General features: G+C 43.3%; 1 protein-coding gene across 3 annotated transcripts in view; it reads left to right on the forward strand.

The window, feature by feature from the left end:
• Positions 1–17795, forward strand: part of GALNS (galactosamine (N-acetyl)-6-sulfatase) — a 47577-nt gene that overhangs the window by 21453 nt on the left and 8329 nt on the right. For all 3 annotated transcript variants that reach the window (XM_030512039.1, XM_030512040.1, XM_030512041.1), the window contains 2 exons: positions 1208–1310; positions 9682–9803. In XM_030512039.1, coding sequence (XP_030367899.1) covers positions 1208–1310; positions 9682–9803 — 225 coding nt within the window. The remainder of the gene's footprint in view (positions 1–1207; positions 1311–9681; positions 9804–17795) is intronic.

Below are 17795 nucleotides of genomic sequence, written 5' to 3' on the forward strand. Positions count from 1 at the left end.
AAGGATGCAGAAGTGAGCAGTTTCCCCTTTGTTCATGGGCAGCTCTTGGTGACAAAGGAGAAAGGCTCATTCCTTGTGCAAGGAACTTGCAGGGGAAGCTGCAGTTTTAAAACAGAAGACATCTAAGGCTACTCCTGTAATTCAGATGTGGATATTTTAATCTGATCTTGCGTTTAGGGACTGTTTTTTCAAGGTATCATCACCAGAGTGAGTACTTTTTGCGGAGTGGCATCTCTGAACAAAAGACAAAGATGTATGTACCCTACAGACAGTGATAAACAGCTTCACCATCTCATCCTGTCAGCCCCCTGAAACAACTGGAGAGAACCGCTGACTAAGGGTGATGTCCTTTGGTGATGAGCTGCACCCACAAATCAAACCTCTCTCCTGCAGATAGTCCCTTTCAGTAAAATTTTGTACGTTTCCCTCAAAAACCAAGAGCACATTACTGGGGAGACAGGCAGGAACACTGCTGGGATGCCCAGGGGAAGCATAGTGCACATATTCAGGTGCAGACCAAATACTGGGAGTGAGTTGCATTTCTCAAATGTACTTTTAATTAAGAAAACCTCCGGGAAAAAATTACAGTTTGGAGTGGTACGTTTAGATGATGCAAAGGAAGGTTTGGGCAGAGGATGGAAATGGACAAGAGTTAAAAATAAAGCATGTCTGGCTGCCAGGTTTTTCCATATGGAGTTTTTCTGAGATGTCATCCAGAACAGGCCAGCATCTGGTGTCCTCCCTGGCCACCCTCTCCACGTGACACTAACAGCACATAGCTTGGTGCAGTGTAAAGAGGAGCCTGAGCATCACAGTGTCTGTGAATCCCTGTTTCTCTCTGGCACGCACACACACTGCTCCTGAGACATTTGGTGTTTAAATCGGCACGCTCTATAGGAAATAACAGGGTCTGATAGTTCAAGGATTAACAATCACTGGCAGCCAAGCTGTATAATGTTTCATTCTTGCACCGTGTGAGCTCTCAACTTGATGAACACTTTAAAAAATGTTAATTGAAAACCTTGCAGAGGAGACTATTAGGAGGCAGCCTGTTTCTGACTGATAGCCGGCGCGGAAGTCAGACGCCATTAAAGTGTTTGTCTCCCTTATCAGCAAGGCTGCTGCTGCGCTGGTGTTTCTCATGCAGCAATGCTCTCCTTCTCAGGCCCATATTCTATTTTCTCAGGCCCTTATTCTATTTTTTCAGGCCTATATTCTATTATCGTGGCAACGAGATGATGGCGGTGAGAGTCGGGCTTTACAAGGCTCACTACTGGACCTGGAGCAACTCCTGGGAGGAGTATAGCAAGGTAACAGGATGCAGACCTGCACCCTGGTCTCATTGGTTCTCCTGGGGAGAAATAATCCTTTAAAGCAGAGTTTTAAATTGGGGAATGTCACTGTGCACTTGCAAACCAGCCTTTTATTCACAGCCTCTTAAGAGCTACCAGATCTGCTACAAAATCTATGGGGACTGGTGTCACACACCCCTCTATCGAAATCAGAGACAAGCGAAGGAGAATGAGCAAAGTCTGAGTTGTTCAGAGGGGTGGTCCCCTTAATCAGCACTTAATGCCCCTTAATATTAAGCAGCTTTCCCTCCTGGATCCTGAGCTTTCATATGTGCCCTCACAAAGTTTGGAGTCCGGTGCTGAACTGGTCACATATCTCACCATTTCTAGTACAAAATGCCTGGTGCCCTGAACTGTTTAAATGGAATAGGGATGGGTTTGCTGGGTTTCTTTCCTGAAAGGGAAAAGGAAAGCCATAGGAACCACACAGTGGAAAGAACAGCAGTTGTTGAAAACAGTAGACTACATGTGTTTAATCTGTTATCAGCGCCTTTGCAAGCCCGTATCACACTATAAGATGTTTTACATTTTATTTGCTGAATAGGCACAGCTTTTGTAATTTCCTAGCTGATCTTCTCACAATTGGATGCTAAGCACTGTTATTTTTCTTCTTTTGTATCCTTCTTGCCTCAGACTTGGGTACTGAACTCTGGGGCATTCCTTGAATGGCAGGTTCACACATGTGCCTTGCTGATTATACCCTTAGACATGAACTAAATGCATTATGGCACAGCCCTCAGCAATTCTGACAGCAGGCTGGTATTGGGGAGGGATTGTTTGTATGATTTATTTTTTTATGTCTTTTTATTTTTTTTTTTAACTTATGGTGGGTCCTCAAGGCATCACAGGTGCGAAGTAAGTGCTGATGACATTTGTGGATATAAAAGTGCATGGTTTCTTTCACTGGGATGTCCTGAGGGTAGAAGGAAACATCAGCTCCAAGGGAGTCATTTACATTCAGGGCTGTAAATATGTGCGTTTGTTTTTTTAAGACTGAAATGCTTCAGGAGTCAAAGTTTCTGGTTTACATGGAGTAAGAAGGAAAGTTGGCTCTAGAAATGCATCACACGCTCTGTCTCAATGCTAATTCTACGCAGCTAAATTGAGATAATGTATTTGTCTAGGTTAGTATGTGAGCAAAACCCATACATCACATGTGACATGGCGTGGAGGATTTTCCCTCTGTGCAAGAGACTGGGAGCTTGTATGTACGTGTGTGTGTGGACGGGCTCAGAAGCATGCTTTTCCCATGTGCATGGGAGATAATGTCACACATGAATAACTGCTCTCCATTGGAATATAAGCACATACACATGCTTACATACCTAGTTGGGAAATAAATAAATGACTGTGCTGATCTAAACTTATTTGTACGTGTCTGAGTATGTGTATAGCCATGATAATAGATCATAAAATGGGGAACCAGTTACTCATTTCAAAGGCTTTCCTACTGTGAGCAATGGCAGTTGTGCAATTAAGGAATATTTATTTCTTTCTAAGTCTTTGTTTAACTACTGTCTGATAAAAGTCAGCAATTATACTGTACATTAGAGAGATGATTAAAAATTCACTTGCTTTCCTGCAGCTTGTATCACATGTGGTTGATGTGGGTAAAATTGGAGCACATTAGTGGACAGACTAGCCATTAACAACATGCAGTGGAAGCTGAGGCTAAAATTTGCTCCAATTCTCCTCATGTCCTCAAGCCATTAATTACAAGCCTTGGAAGTTTAAAAATAGAAATAAATCAGAATGCAGAACAGTTCCACAGTTCTGAGTCCTGTTCTAGGAGTTTTGTAATCTCACAATACAGTCGCCTCTTTCAGTGGCTGGTGTTCTCAGCTGTATTGATATTGGACTGCAGTCACCCTGCCAGAATCCAAAAGGCCAATTTGTTTGCTAATTTCATTTGAAAAATATATTTAAATGCACGCATGTCTGTGGCATTAGGAATTCTGACTGTTGGCAGGTTTGCTGTTTGATAAGTTTGATTTCTCATCCCACTAGAACTTCAGCTAATGATGCCTTGTTAATTGTATGATGTTTAGCATGAGTCCTTACCTTATTGTGAATCCAATGTGATGATTTATTAAACTTTCAAATATGAAACTGTCTATGCCTGAAGGCCCAAACTCAGACCTGGAATAAGCAAATGTATCTGGTTGGCATGGCATCCATTTGAAAGAGATCTGAAGTTGGCCTGATGTGTCAAAACAGCTGCCTGCCAATTTTTAAGAGGTTTGTTTTATGGGTAGTTGAGTATCTCACTATTTTGACAGATACATGGCACGTTTTAGCCAAAACTCCTTTCGCTTCCAAAATTCCCTTGTTAATTGGCAGTGTGGGAAATCATTGATAAAGAAATCTTGCTGTGTTTTTAATCCACACTCTGTGCATTTTTGTTTGACTTTTAGATGAAATTATACCATTAAAGCAGACAGGACCACATTTTCATGTTGCTATTGGAAAATGTGAAATTGGTGTGTGTCCTGGGTCTGGTCAGGACTACCAGGTCTTTCAGGATTAACTAGAAAGAATGAGTGCAATTTTGGCCTCTAAACTGGAATACTATGTATGTGTTTAAATGCAGCATAAGTTAGTTAAGTAATAAAATATGTATACACAAATAAAAATGTACCAGAGAGACACAGTTTACAGAAAGCAAAGCCTAGGAAAGCAGAACGGGGATATGAATGCTTCTCTCCATATGGCACTTGGAATATTTGGAAATATCCCATGCCAGCAGTACACAGGTTTAACAGTTGTCTCAGGCTCCCATGACATTAACGTGCCCTTACTGGTCTGCATCCTCTGCCTTACGGCTTGGGATTAAAATTCATCATTTCTCACAAAGATGAAGTGTGCTGTTCTGTTCTTCCTATTGTTTGTTTCTTTTTAACCCCCCAGGCAATTCTTTTTCTACTCTGAATCCCATAATAAAATCTTGTTGCTTGTTGTCTTTCTCAGTGCTGGAGGATACCTTGATGCTGTCTTTTCTGCTGGCTTAACTTGATTAAGTGGGTAACCTGCATTCTTGAATGATTGGTCTCTTGAAAGCACAAAGGGAAGGCTCACTCAAGAGGAGCGGGTGAGAGTAAGCTCTCTGTGGGACATTTTTCCATAGATTGCATAGGATGCTTATTTGGGGTTGTTTACATGGCTTCCATCTCCTTTCATATAGCTGGGTTGTGTTTACATAGTTGGACATCTCTGACATTCAAGAGGTGATACATGGGACAGAGATAAATGAAAGGAAACTGTACTTGAAAAAAATGTGTTTATAATTTTAAATAGGAAAAGATTTTTAAATAGTTTGGTAGAGGGAGAGAAATCTTTCCCCTGCACAAGGGCTGAGTCCCTGTTGCGCTAGGGCTGGTGGGTATCAGTGTGTGATCATTTCCACCATCACTGATCACTGTTTGTCTTGTATCAAAAATCAGCAGTGATAAAAACAGCCACATGTGCTGTGTGTTGGAGCAGAAGTAAGAACTAAAAGTAAACTGGGGAGATCCCTCTCTTGTACGGCATGACACGCAGGACTTTTACTGGCAGTCTCCTGTGAAGTGCTGTTCTGTGTTGTTCTCATCATCCATCCTTTTAGCCTGTAAGTCATGCTTGTTCATTACCAAATTTGAACTGGATTGCCAAGTGCACGACAAATAATACATGCAAACTTGGGATTTCTATAGTTATTTGGTCCGCAGGATTGAAGGGAGAGGTATGCTTCATCTTCCTTGTTTGGAAGGAGAGGTTTGAAAGCGGGGGAAAATGGGTATTCGTTATGGATTTATCTGAGTGACTAGCAAGCCCTTCAGGAATTGCCTAATTTAATGCTACGTAGAAGAGCCAGGAGCATGAGCTAACAAGAGAAAGGAAATTTCCTTCTCTCTGCCTGCCGCAGAGACTAGCAGAAAATAGTTCTTGTGCCCTCCAAGAGCAGTGATGCAAGAAGGGAAAAAAAATAATTAAGAAAAAAATGTGGAAAAGGCCCTTTGGTTCATTGGAGAGTAGCTGATAACATCAACCTTTCTGCTGTCACTTTAGTATCTTGTTAGTAGTCTCCAGTGGTTTTCCATGAGAGCTCCTGTGTCTTTAAATGATTGGTGTGGGTGCCTGCCAGAAGACCCTATTGTTTTAATGTAAAATGCCAAAGGGGTTATTCCTGCTGCAGCCTGTCTGATTGCCCCTCTCCTCAACGTGAAGGGATCGATAAAGCCTTTTCTGCAAGGGGGATGTGAAGTCAAGTAGAACCTCACAAATAATGACATTTGATTGTGGTCCTCTGAGCATATGAGCTAGCCATTGATCGCTTCTGCTTGAGAGCTGCTGGAGGCTTGCTGGTCTGCCCATCTTCTGGGGTCTCTTCCAGACAGTTAACACATTAGAAGCAATTTTTGTTCAACAGGGTTGAAGCTTGGCAGTCACCCTTTCAGGTGTCTGGTCATTCAGAGCCCCAGTTTGGAAGGCTTTTACTGGGAATCACCAGGAGAGTGAACAGCCACTTACCCATGCTGTGGCAAACAGCAAGCAACGAGGCTCCTGGCTTTAATTAACCGCTGTTCTTTTCTCCTTCCAATATTAATACAGTTTTGCTGCTCTGGGTTTTGTGTGGCGGAATGAGGAGACATGACCAGGAGACAGGCTCCAGATTTGCTGCGCTGCTATCAAAATCTGCAGCCGCCTGTGAAGTCGGAGGGATCTGGGATAGCGCCAGGGTGACGAATTGCCAGAGGGCTTACGTTAACACAAGTGGTGATTCCATCACTTGGCCGAGAGCCCAAACTGGCAACCGGCTGTATTTGTCTCATGTCTATATTGACATAGCATCTGTGGTCCATTTGCTCTGGAAATTAAAGCATAAGCTGTGCAACCAATAGCCGCTAGGTCTTAGGGATGGAAAAACAATCCAGGTTACCTGATTGCTGGGGAGAAGGGCAGAAAGACGTGCTCACTGAAAGGTTTACCTGATGTGCAGGAAATGTGGGGGATTGCCGAAATTTCTCCTACAGCAAACAGGTCTGCATAGTAGTGCAAAACCCTATGCAGCAAAAACTGCATAGTGCTGCCTGCGGAAGAGTCCGGGTGAGCTATTTCTGGTTGCCATCTGATGCTCCTTTATGGGCTCCCTTAGAAGGCACACAGTTGCTCTAGATAGGATCTTCTGGTTTGGCTTTCATGCTTTTATAATTGAGGAGAAAAGTGCCAAGAATCTGCTTAAACACAGGGAATGACCTTTCTACTTTGTTTGATCAGTGTTACATGTAAAGATGCAAATTACCTTGGATTGTGTGCAGAGTAAAATATTAGGCACGTGCTTTAACTGGCTATTGATTCCCTGCATATTGTTATTAACAGTCTGACAAATAAATAGCTTAAAGGAAATAGCTTAAAGGAAATAACAGCAGATGAAGTAGTAGGTGATTTGGGGTTTGTTATCCTGATGGGGAGGGCAAGCACAGAAACCTCTCTGCTCTTCTCTGACATAACATAGCTTCATTTTTGGGTGAAGTTGGCATCTTGTCGGCAGTGCTGGAGACCTGAAGCCGGTCCCTGGTCACTGCAAATGTGGCGAGCTCCTCTGCAGCCCATGGAATGATGTGGCTTTTGCTCCAGCTGAGAACCTGGCACATCTGCATTTGTTGTTAAGGCCTGTTGTGTTCTTGGGGCCCATGGGGCATGTTGTCAGCTCAGGCTTTTACAAGAGCAAACCTCAAAACCCAGTTTTGCTTAATGAAGAGCAAGAAATGATCCTGTTGTCCTGCAGCCTGGGAGTAGCATTGCTGGAGGGCAGCTCCGTATCTCCCATCCAAGACACACACGAGGAGTTTTGTCATGTTGCTCTGCCCCAGCTCCCAGTACCACATGTGACCAAATTTGCACTCTTTCTAAGCAACCAGAGGCATCATCCAGATGCTTCAGAGTGTGGATTGTCTTGCCTTTAATTCTCAAATCTCAAGCAGATTTAATTTATACTGGCTTTGCTCTGGAAAAGAAAAGCAATCTGGACTTGGGGATCCCAGACTTGCAGTTCATTGGGATAGCTGATTTTTCTCTTTCCATCCTGAGAACTGAAAATGCTTTGATTTTACAAACCAGAATGAAATAGAGTTGTGAATTATAAGTTAAATATTCTTTTCTATGAAAGGGAGAGAAAACCAGACTCCTCTAGCTGTACCTGTAGTGTATTACTTTGATGCAGGACAATGCCTTGATCAGGGCTGTGAGGATATAATTTTACCTCTTATTTTTTGCCCATTTGTTGAGGAGCAGGTAGAAAATATTTTCAGCTCTCTCTGTAGGTTGTATATTGGCAGTCACAGAGTACATAAAAATAATAATAGTCAATTTTATTTGTGGAGATCAAGTTGAAAGTAGAAATTCAGAGGGTTCTTTCAGCCATATTTTAAGAGGGTTATTTATCAGTGCTGTAAAATGACATGATTTTATTTTTTCTATTTATTTTTTCCCCCAATACTTTTGAAGAGGGCATTGGGTGCTTAGATTAGAAAGACAGATAGCTTTTGGCTAGTGGCATCAGGCAAGTTGGTGCACTTTCTTTCCTGTGATTCCTTGGGATTTAGCCCGGGCTGCGTTTGAGAGCCTCGGCTACAGGGATTTTATATGAAACAAAAGATAAAATGTACACAGAGCAACGTACAAACAAATACCCAAGAGACGGAAATCTTCTTTCAAACTAAAGCATTTGCAGCCAAAGAGCATTGTACCAATTAGCAGGCTCTTAATTAAATTGCTTGTTTGATTTGCATCCAAATTATAATTTGAATGTTGTGTAGGCTTTGATACCTTTTTATTAACTGTTCCTTTCGAGGGGGAAAAAAAAAATAATCTATTTTTCACTGTGTGTTTCAGAGGCCTGTGGTGTCACAAGGTGGAAAGGTCAATCATTTTTGTATCCATTTAAAGTCCATTATTGGTAGGCCACTACAACCTATCAAGCAACTCTCTTATTTTTCCAGTCAGTGATTCAGGAATCTATAGCTCTGTGCAGATAAATGGGATTTCATGGGCTTCTAAACTTCTTGCTTTATTGAAAAGCAGAATATTAACTGCTCCACTGACCAGCTGTCCATTAAAAACACGGGATATTTTTAGAAAATTGTTTGCCAATCAAATCCCACCAACATCTGTAGAGAGCCTTTTCAGTTTGTTTGGTTTATAAGCAAATGCTACAGCTGCTTTCCCACCTCCATTGAAACATTCCCATTTACCTTCTCTCCATGTCTCTGTCCGTGTCTCGGGACATTTTGAGGTATTGTAAGGAGCGCAGCGTGTTAGCTGGAAATGTAAAACTGAGCTTTAACAAGTCCATTTGGTGCTAGTCCTTGCTGGTCTATGGGGCCCCCTGCTTTATTTGCTGTTCAGTGAAATTAGTGCTTTGCGTTTTTTTGCTGTTCCCAGGGTTTAAATAGGTTCTGTTAGCCCTCAGGATTGCAGGCCTGGCTATAGGGATTAGGGAGCTCCACACCTGGCTAATAACTGGCCAGGCTTTGGGAGATGCAGCCTGGCAAGGGCAGACCAGAGAGCTCACAGCTCTCGACTTGCTGGGAAATCCCATCTTCAGACTTGAATGTCAGTGACAGGAACATCTCCAGACTTAACACAGTTCTTTCAGCCCCACTGTCATTCCCAGGTGAGTGCCTCTGTACCAGCTTGTGTTTTGGATTCATCTGGGATAGAGTTAGTTGTGGGCTTAAACCACATCAGTTTGCTATGAATCAGATCAACAAATGCACCCATTTCTTTATAATTAACCAGATTAAAATGAATTCATTCTTCGGTGCAACAGATCCATCAGGAATGGTGTCAGGTGCTGGCAAGCTGAGCTGTCAGGGAGGCCAGCAGGTCTCATTGCCTCTCAGGGTGATGCTCCTTGGTTTGGCTGGATGTTTCCCCAGGGACTGCTGCTTTCTGTTCAGAACTGCTGAGTGCTCCAGCCCTCCCTGTGTGTTTTGAAGCCATAGAAACCAAAGAGAGAAGATTCTTTCCATGTGCAGAATTTTTATGATTAAATGGTTTCACCTCTTCGTCTTTTGTTTTGCCATTTCATTTTAACGAGTATTTCATAGAGATGACTTTTCTATAAGGCAAGAATTTAAGGCCCGCTTCAGCTTCTATGTTAGTGCAATGCCAACCTTCTTTTACCCCATCAGATCAGAATCCATTTTGCAGACTGGAGTGGATTCTTGGTTTAAAATAATTCTGGATTTTGTAGGTATATTGGAACAAGGTGCTGAAGAAACTGGCATCAGCTATACTTTTGCTCCTTCCTTTGCTTCACCCTTGATGACCTCTCTCCTCTTCACTGCAGGGCATTGATTTCTGTCCTGGGCAGAATGTCTCTGGAGTGACAACACATACACAGGAGGAGCACACTACCCTGCCACTGCTTTTCCACCTGGGAAGGGACCCTGGCGAGAAGTATCCATTAAGGTGAGCCAGTTAACAAAGATGTCAAAACTTGGCACTATCAGCATCTGCTTTATATAATTCATTTGCCTTGGTAGCTGTTTCTTCTAATCTGCTTGAAAACTGTCCCAGAAAGCCATTACTGGTGAAAGCAGGAAAAAGAAAGGAACAAACATGGGTTTTCAAACAGTTTGGTTAGATGGGTATGCACATGTCCAGGGCTTGACTCGTCAAGCTGGTCGTTCTTGTTCTGTGTCCTGCAACCCCTGACAAGGCAGGACAGAGTGCAGGGCAGCTGTGGAATAAACCAGTGGTGCTGGTGAGTGTGTGCCTTGGTGCTATGCTTCTCTGTGTGTTTTGGGGGTAGAGAAGAAACGACTAGGGATCTTTGCGTACTCTGCAGTGTTTTTTCTTTCTGCATTAGAATCTGTGGAAGGCAAATGTGGTAACCTTCTGATCTCCTAGCCCCTCATAAAGGAGCTTCTCCAGAGGGTCTGTACCAAGAGGACATTCTGTTCAGTTCTGTTTCACCCTTGGACTTTACTGGCTCGTTGAATCCATTTTCCCATAAGCCTACTATTGTAATATTTATCTCCAGCATACACCTGAGAGATTTCTGTAAGGATTTATGTAGTCATAAGCCAGCACAGCCCACATATAAACCTGCCACCTCCAAAAAAAGCTCCCAAGGTGTTCCCACCTCCCGCCTTCCTTCTACTGAGTTTTACCCTGTGGCAAAACTACCTGCAAACAAGGGCATGCAGCCTCATCCCTCACCAGTGGCTCCAAATTGGAGAATGTGGAAATAAATAAAAGGAAAACGAGTGCTACTGTGACCGCCTGCACAGAAGTGGTTTTGTGCAGCAGCTTCACAAGAGAGATGTTTTTCTGAGCTGACAGGACTTCAATTACTCAACTGTTTTAAATAATTGAGTGGATACACTCACTGCACTCCTTTCAAAAGAACCGAGCCTGTGCTGTCCACTAAGTGTTTTCACTAGAGAGAAGAGGGGAGGAAAAGTGTTTCTCCTTCTCTCTCGCTTAACAGACGAGCACTCTAGAGGTGCATTACTCCGTGTATAAGGCTCTTCAGGAGCCCCCTGTGTTAGCTCTCGCTTTCTGTTGAGTTTCATCACTAATGAATAAAGCAAATCTGCAGCTCTTGCGTTTTAAATTCAACCCAGTGAAACTACGCTACTGGGTTGGGATTCCAGATGAGACTGTCCCATGTTTAGTTTACCAACTACTTTATTTTAGAAGGATGAGGGGTTAGAAATGACCTCTTTTTCCCAAACCCAAACAAATCGGTAGTATTAAGTGAACCGTAGTTTGTTTGTGTTTCCTCTGAATTTGAGGGAAAGGAGCTCTTCCCTAAGAGGTTTGTAGGACACCTGCTTTCCTGTTATTTAGATGTTCCTTACCACCACCATGGACTGAGCGTTGAAATAAATTCCAGTGTTACATCTGCAATCGTTTCTCATATGGTTCCATTGATTTTTGGATGTTCACAAGCTGTTGCTTTGATTGAATTTTATGGCAAGATTATGGCACAATTATGGAAAGCTGCAATGTTGTTTAATATGCAGACCTTAATAGAAAAGCCTCTTCTTAGTAAATGAATCTTCCTTTCTGCAGCACATTCTGTTGCTATTGTCTCCTCTCTGGTCACAGTGGAAAACTCATGGGAAGTGGGTCTCCTATATCGAATGTGGTAATTAAATTATCCTCATTTGTGGAGCTGTTACTGTTGTGTATTTTTATTTAGCTTAATTATCCCCCTTGGCAGACAGCCTGCTGGGAGTCCCGACACTAATGTTGCTCAGAAGGGAATCCAGCATTCTCCTCCAAGCGTGCATCTGTCTGTCCATACATGCTGGGTGTGTGTTCACAGTCCGTGTTGGCCACGCTCCCCTCTTCACCCTCCTGCAGCCTGGAGGAACAGGGTGTATCGTAGCTTTCTCACCAGCTTGGCTCCTCTGGTGCGTCGTTATGTTGCTAAAGCATTTAGAAAAAAATGTGTTGTACCCCTGATTTATTGGTACCTTTCCCTCTTCTTTTACGTAATTTACTTCGCTTTGTTAAATCTGCACTGGATTTTATTGGTATTGCTGCTGTGAAGGAGCAGGATTACACACCGATGCCCTGTCTGCCTGCTTTTGCTAATTTTTCATTTCACTTATTCCTTATTTTAGTGCAACTTTTTCTTCTCCCTAAAATTATTTAAATAATCTGTCATATCTCTTGATTTCAATTAGTTTGGAGTGGAGTCACAGGCAAAACCACCAGTAAAAGGTTTCATTGTTGTGCATGAAGGCCAGGCATCACACACACTTCCAGAGGGATGTAGTGCTTATATATTTGGGCTCCTTCTAGGATCCCAAGGGATCTCAGAGCCAGGGCATCCTAGAAATCAGTCTGCTCAGTCAACTGAGCAACACTTGACTTGCGGGGTGCTTAAGCTCAGGCAGTCTCACCTGAAATGCCGCTGGGTCGTGACTCTGCGCACAAGTACTGTGTGATACTGAGAGAGTTTTTTGAGGCTCTGATCAACAGTTCATCTCATCACGTGGGGATTAGCATTTCCAGTCTTCACTGGGGAACTGGCTGCTAAAGGGCTCACTGAAGATGCAAGTCCTTCAAGACGTAGAGAAAGCACGTAAAGTTTCCGCTTCCCTGGGTGTCACAGTGAAGCAGGACAAGTCCTTCCTCTTCCTTACACAGTTCACTGAATTTCCTGGACCCTGCCTGGAAACTATATCAGCAAAAGCTTATCTCCCACAGGAGTACTTTTCATGCAGTGGAAAAACTGGTCAGGCAATCACAGGCAGGTCCTGTCATCATGTTGAGGGCACGTCTGGCAGTTCTGAGCCATATGGCACCCTGCACTTCTGTTCCCCTTCATGTAAGGCTGTGCATGCATCCCTACCCATGTCTGACTCCAGGAACAGACCCTGTTGTGACTGTTTCTTCCTGCTATTGCCCCTCTGGTTTTGGCTAGACAGCTTCCTGCACCCCAGCTTCTGCCAAAGGACATGGTTGTGTTTACCTCTCCATGTTGAAAGATGATTACTGGTGTTTCTCAGTCTGGACCGGAGCTTCACCCAGGCAATCCAACAGCCCCACAGACTTTGCATTTTGTTAGCTGGGATTCACAGCAGTGCCGAGTGCATGTTACGAGTCCTCATGCTGCCTGAGCTTGCCCAGGTGATGGCATATTTCATAAAATCATAGAGTCATATTTACATCATCACATCAACAGACTGGATGGAGCAAGATCCCTGTTCTGTAGCTGGCCTTCAGGATGCATATGCTCATCACTAGCATCAGATTCATTCACTACCAAGTTCTTATCCCCCTTTCTCCTGGCAAGAGGGGGACTCTCTTGAGAACTGCAGGATTCTGTGGTCCTAGTGCTGAGAGAATCTTGGCACCATAGGATAAGCTTGACATTCATGTGGCTGCAGGATGAGGTAGGCATGAACATGCCTGCAGGTACTGCAGGCAACATTGGCATCCAGATTGGTGCTTGTAATAACACCTGCAATACTAGGGTATTTATGGGCAATATATTTTAAAGAAGTGTGGTTACTGGTGAATAATCTTTCTTTTGGTTGCCAAAAATGGCGATGTAACTGCACTTATATAAGTAAGACTTACCTTGTTATCTGGTCCTTGTGTAGTGATAAGTGAACTGTTTGTGTCTTTTTGTCATCCAAGAGATTGACTAGATCTGTGTAGGCTGTGGGATAGGAGATATCTCTTTTTTTATAGCTCTCAACTTTAAAATATAAATAAGACTGTGTGTTAGGCAGCACACAAAGCAGAAGCACTTCCCTAAGTCTAAGCAGTATTTTGTTTCCGCCCTACGTGCAATTACTAGGGGGTTTGTGCTCTGTATACTGAGTTTACTAAATTTTGAGTGTCAAAATACCTGTGTTTTACTTAGGGCAACAGATTTTACTATTATGGAAAGAAAATGGAAGTGATAAGGCTTGGTTGATGAACATAATGATTTTAGAACACATTAATTAACAAGAGAGCTCACGAGTGCCTATTTTGAGCAGATGGAAAATCCAGGAAATCATCAGAGAGGTAATTGCACTAGTTATGGAGCCAGAAAAGAAGGGAAGAAGCTCCTGAAGGGAAGCTGAAGGGGAAGGGATCTGATAGAAAAGTTGCCAGTCTCACCTAGCAGATCAGGGCAGAAACCTGTCTGTGGGTAAAGGAGAGAAGGTGCAAAACTGGGAAAAAACTGTGTACAACAACAAGCCAGAATCTTGCCCAGAGGAGATGCTGACTGCTCATCTTCTTGAAAAGAAGGAAATGGTACCAGCTGCATTGCTGGGGTGAATTAGCTGCTGCCACAGGAAAGGAGGCATTCAGGAACACTGAATCTGTGGAGAGCTATGGATCAGGAGCCTCAGCACCCTGTGTTGTGGCACATCATCTGATCAAGCTGTAACTCGTGCTTAATCGTGGCAGACCAGCAGCTTGCAGGTATTTTGATGAGTAACTGTCTAGAGTGATGCTGTATGAAAAGGAATATTGGAAGTAAAAAGCCAAATGAACCAGTTTGAAAAATGCAAAATGCAGTTGGAAATGGACATCAACTTCCTCAGAGATGGTCCAGGCAGTGCTTACAGCCTCAAGAAAGTAGCCTGAAGAACATATTGCTTGAATTATGATTCAGAAATACTGCAGAAGCAACTAGCAGAAGGATCAGATGGATAGCTGTTACTTTCTGTCTCCTGTTCCCACAAAGACTGAGGCTTTACATACTCACTCTGCCTTTATCGCCTCTGCTCCCCTCAATGCTGTGGTGGCTTGCAATGAAATCCAGCAGGAAGACAGGATTCTTGAAGCTGGGGAGTTACAACTTCTATGACAATAGGTGACTGAGTAGAGCACGATCAAATCTTGCTGCAAGGAAGGCTGTGGTAGAGAAACCATTAAGAGAAACCATAGAGGTGAGAGGCATCATCAATACTCCCAGTATATGTATGGCTAACATGCTCACACATGTCCAGGGATATCTCCATGGCTGCTGGACCAGACAGGTAAATTAAGGTATGGGCCACCCTTCAATCTGCTCTTTGATTCCTTCTTTGTTTTACTTTGGCCCTGAGTCTCTCTGGCAATTGCAAGTTTCAGCAGCAGAGCCCCAAACCTGTTGTCTTCCTCGTGTATTGTGCAGACTTTAAATTGCAGATGAACTTGGTAATGGAAGAGAGGAGCTAAGACTGAATAATACAAGATCAAGACTTGGATGCTACAGTGCTGAGCAGCCTCAAAGCACTGATAACAGATAAAATCAAATTACCTGAATCTGGGTGTAATAATGGGTTTAATTAAGATAATTCCAGTGCAAAGGGAAGTTAAATATACAAATCCTTACCCAAGTTTTCTGCTCTTCCCATAACTTCATGTGCGTTTGCTAGAACATGCTATCAATCCGGAAGCTGCTGTTGAGAGCCCGCTGTCAGGTTTCTGTGATGTGTACTATAGAATACCTATTTTATACCATTCCTCTTGATAATAACATGGTCCTGTTGCTCCCAGGATACACATACTGCACTGTGCCCACACAGGAATCACCAGGACAAAGTATAAAGCATCAACATCTACATATAAAACAGTGCTAAAAAGGCTTTTTAATTTGCTCCAGTTCTGATCTATTTGAGGGCGTATTTATGATGGTGGAGAATCACCCTCTCCCTCTCCATACACCTCAGGGTGCCAGCAGACCTGAAGGTGAAAGACTTGAGGACTGCATGGTTAAACCAGAGCTCTAACACCAAAAGCAGCGTGTGAGGCAAACCCTCCTCCTTCCAAACCTGCATTTCGGTGTAGGGCACGGCGGGGTTAATAGCAGAGCAGGTTACACTGGAGTTGTTTGCTGAGGGAGGAGATGGGAGCAGCTTGCCAAGGCACAATTACACTAAATGAAGGAAGCACAGGCCACACCTGTGCCTGGGACCCTGCGCTCACAATCCAGCCCTGATTGGATCTCCAGAGACTTCCCAGAGGTAAAGTGTCAATTAGTGTAATGACCCTGGACTTTGTCCACTCTCTTCCCTCATTCTGAGCATGGAATAATTTCATGTACACTGGGGGATCTCTTTTAGCAAACTCCTCACAACACCACCTGCTCACCCTCTCATTCTTCCAGTGCTATTCCCAGCTCTCCTTCTGCAGGATTGTTGAGCTAGAATACAAAATGCAGCATGCCCCGGAGACAGTGAGGTCTGGATCTTCATGCAGACAATGCCCAAACACCTGTATAGATAATATCATCTTCTTTTGGAACAGAGTGTGTAGCAACCCCTGCACTTGCAGCCCAGTCCTGCATATGCATTCAGGGAAATGATGGGACTCCATGTAAGAGTGGGAGAAGTTCCCAGCTCTGTTAATGACTTAGACTGATTACCATGAACTAATTATCCCCACCTTATAGACAAACTAAAGGCACTTTTCTCTTGCAGATTTTGTCTCAAAATGCATTTCTTGCATAGGACCAGAGACAGTTTTAACCCCTGCCACACAGTCAGTAAATACTTTACAAATCACTGCATAGATACTGGATCTCGGTGGATGTTATGGAGCTAGACAGGTCTGTCTGAGCAAAACCTGAGCTCATCAGAGCCAGGAATGGGGATCTCCATGGGGCCAAGATGGGAAAACCAACCCCCATCGCCAGCATGGCTTTGTCTCGGTGGATGCTCCGGCTTCTGTGAATGCCAGCTCCAGGGCTGGTACCATCCTATGGGCATCCTGCTATGCATGGAGCCTTGATACACATCTGGATGAGGAAGATAGTTCCTGTGTTCCATTGAGGCATCTGAAGACAATCTGTGATGATCTTCCAGTATTGAATGACACCTTACAGCTCTCGGTGTCCATCACTGTCATGTACTTCAACACAAGGAAGACGGCTGCAATCGGATATGTTTTAAGCTAGCGTCAACAGGTTTAGCCAGCTTAAGAGCATCTTAAGCCCTGCTGAGACAAGGTTTATAGGTTAGCGGTCTGACTTGGAGCATAATCTATACATGTTCTTTAGCTTTAGCCAGCTTTGTACTTATGTGGGAAGTGCGAGTCCTTTATGTGTGCCAAGCCATTTCTATCATGCTTTTGGGGAAGTCATTCAGCCTGTGCTAAATGCTGAAATAATCTGAAAGTGTAGAAGCTGCAGGGGAGAGCAGTTCAAAAACACCAGGAGCTGAGGTTAGGCCAAGATTTCCTGTCACTGCTGAGCTAGCTGAAAAAGCCTGGAGTGTCCTGAACATGGGAATTAAAGCAAGATGATGATTCAAATGACTCGAGCCTATTTTATTATACTGTGGCATTCATGTGTCTTAGGTTGCTAATGAGCAACAATGCTGTGGATAAATGCAGGAGTTTGGATTATAGCAAAAAGACTTTTTTTCATTGCAACAGGACTGGCATATTTGGAGCAAAAAGCTGCAGTCATGACAACATATTGTTTATCTGTCATCCAGAGCACAGCTGTGTTTTCCACTGGTCTGTCCAGATTACGGCTAATTTGGAATCCGATGTATGAAAAGCCGTTCCGATGGATGAAATTGGGCTATGTCTTTAGCACTTAAATATTTGCAAAGATGCTGTGGAGCTTAATTAGTTAGCAGCAACATTTTATCTTATGGGTCCACTTCCAAAAGAAGATCTTAAATGCTGGAGAGATGACACAAGTATGTGACAGAAATAAACATGTTGGATAGTTACAAGAGCAGCAGGAGGAGGCATTAAATTATTTGATATTTAGAGTATCAGACTCTAACAATCAGTTAAAATACGTATTAATTCATATTAATCCTTCATATGAGGATCTTAATAAAGTGTGATTAGCTCGGGTTTGGAAGAGCTTTCAAATCCTGGCACAATAGCTGCGTTAGAAATCTAAAACACTGAAATACATGTGTCTCCCTAAACTGCATTTCATCTCCGCTTCCATCACCAGCCTTACAGGGTTTCTGGCTCCCCTGTTTCATCCAGTCT

This window comes from Strigops habroptila, chromosome Z, assembly GCF_004027225.2.
Source record: "Strigops habroptila isolate Jane chromosome Z, bStrHab1.2.pri, whole genome shotgun sequence".
NCBI classification, from domain to species: Eukaryota; Metazoa; Chordata; class Aves; order Psittaciformes; family Psittacidae; genus Strigops; species Strigops habroptila.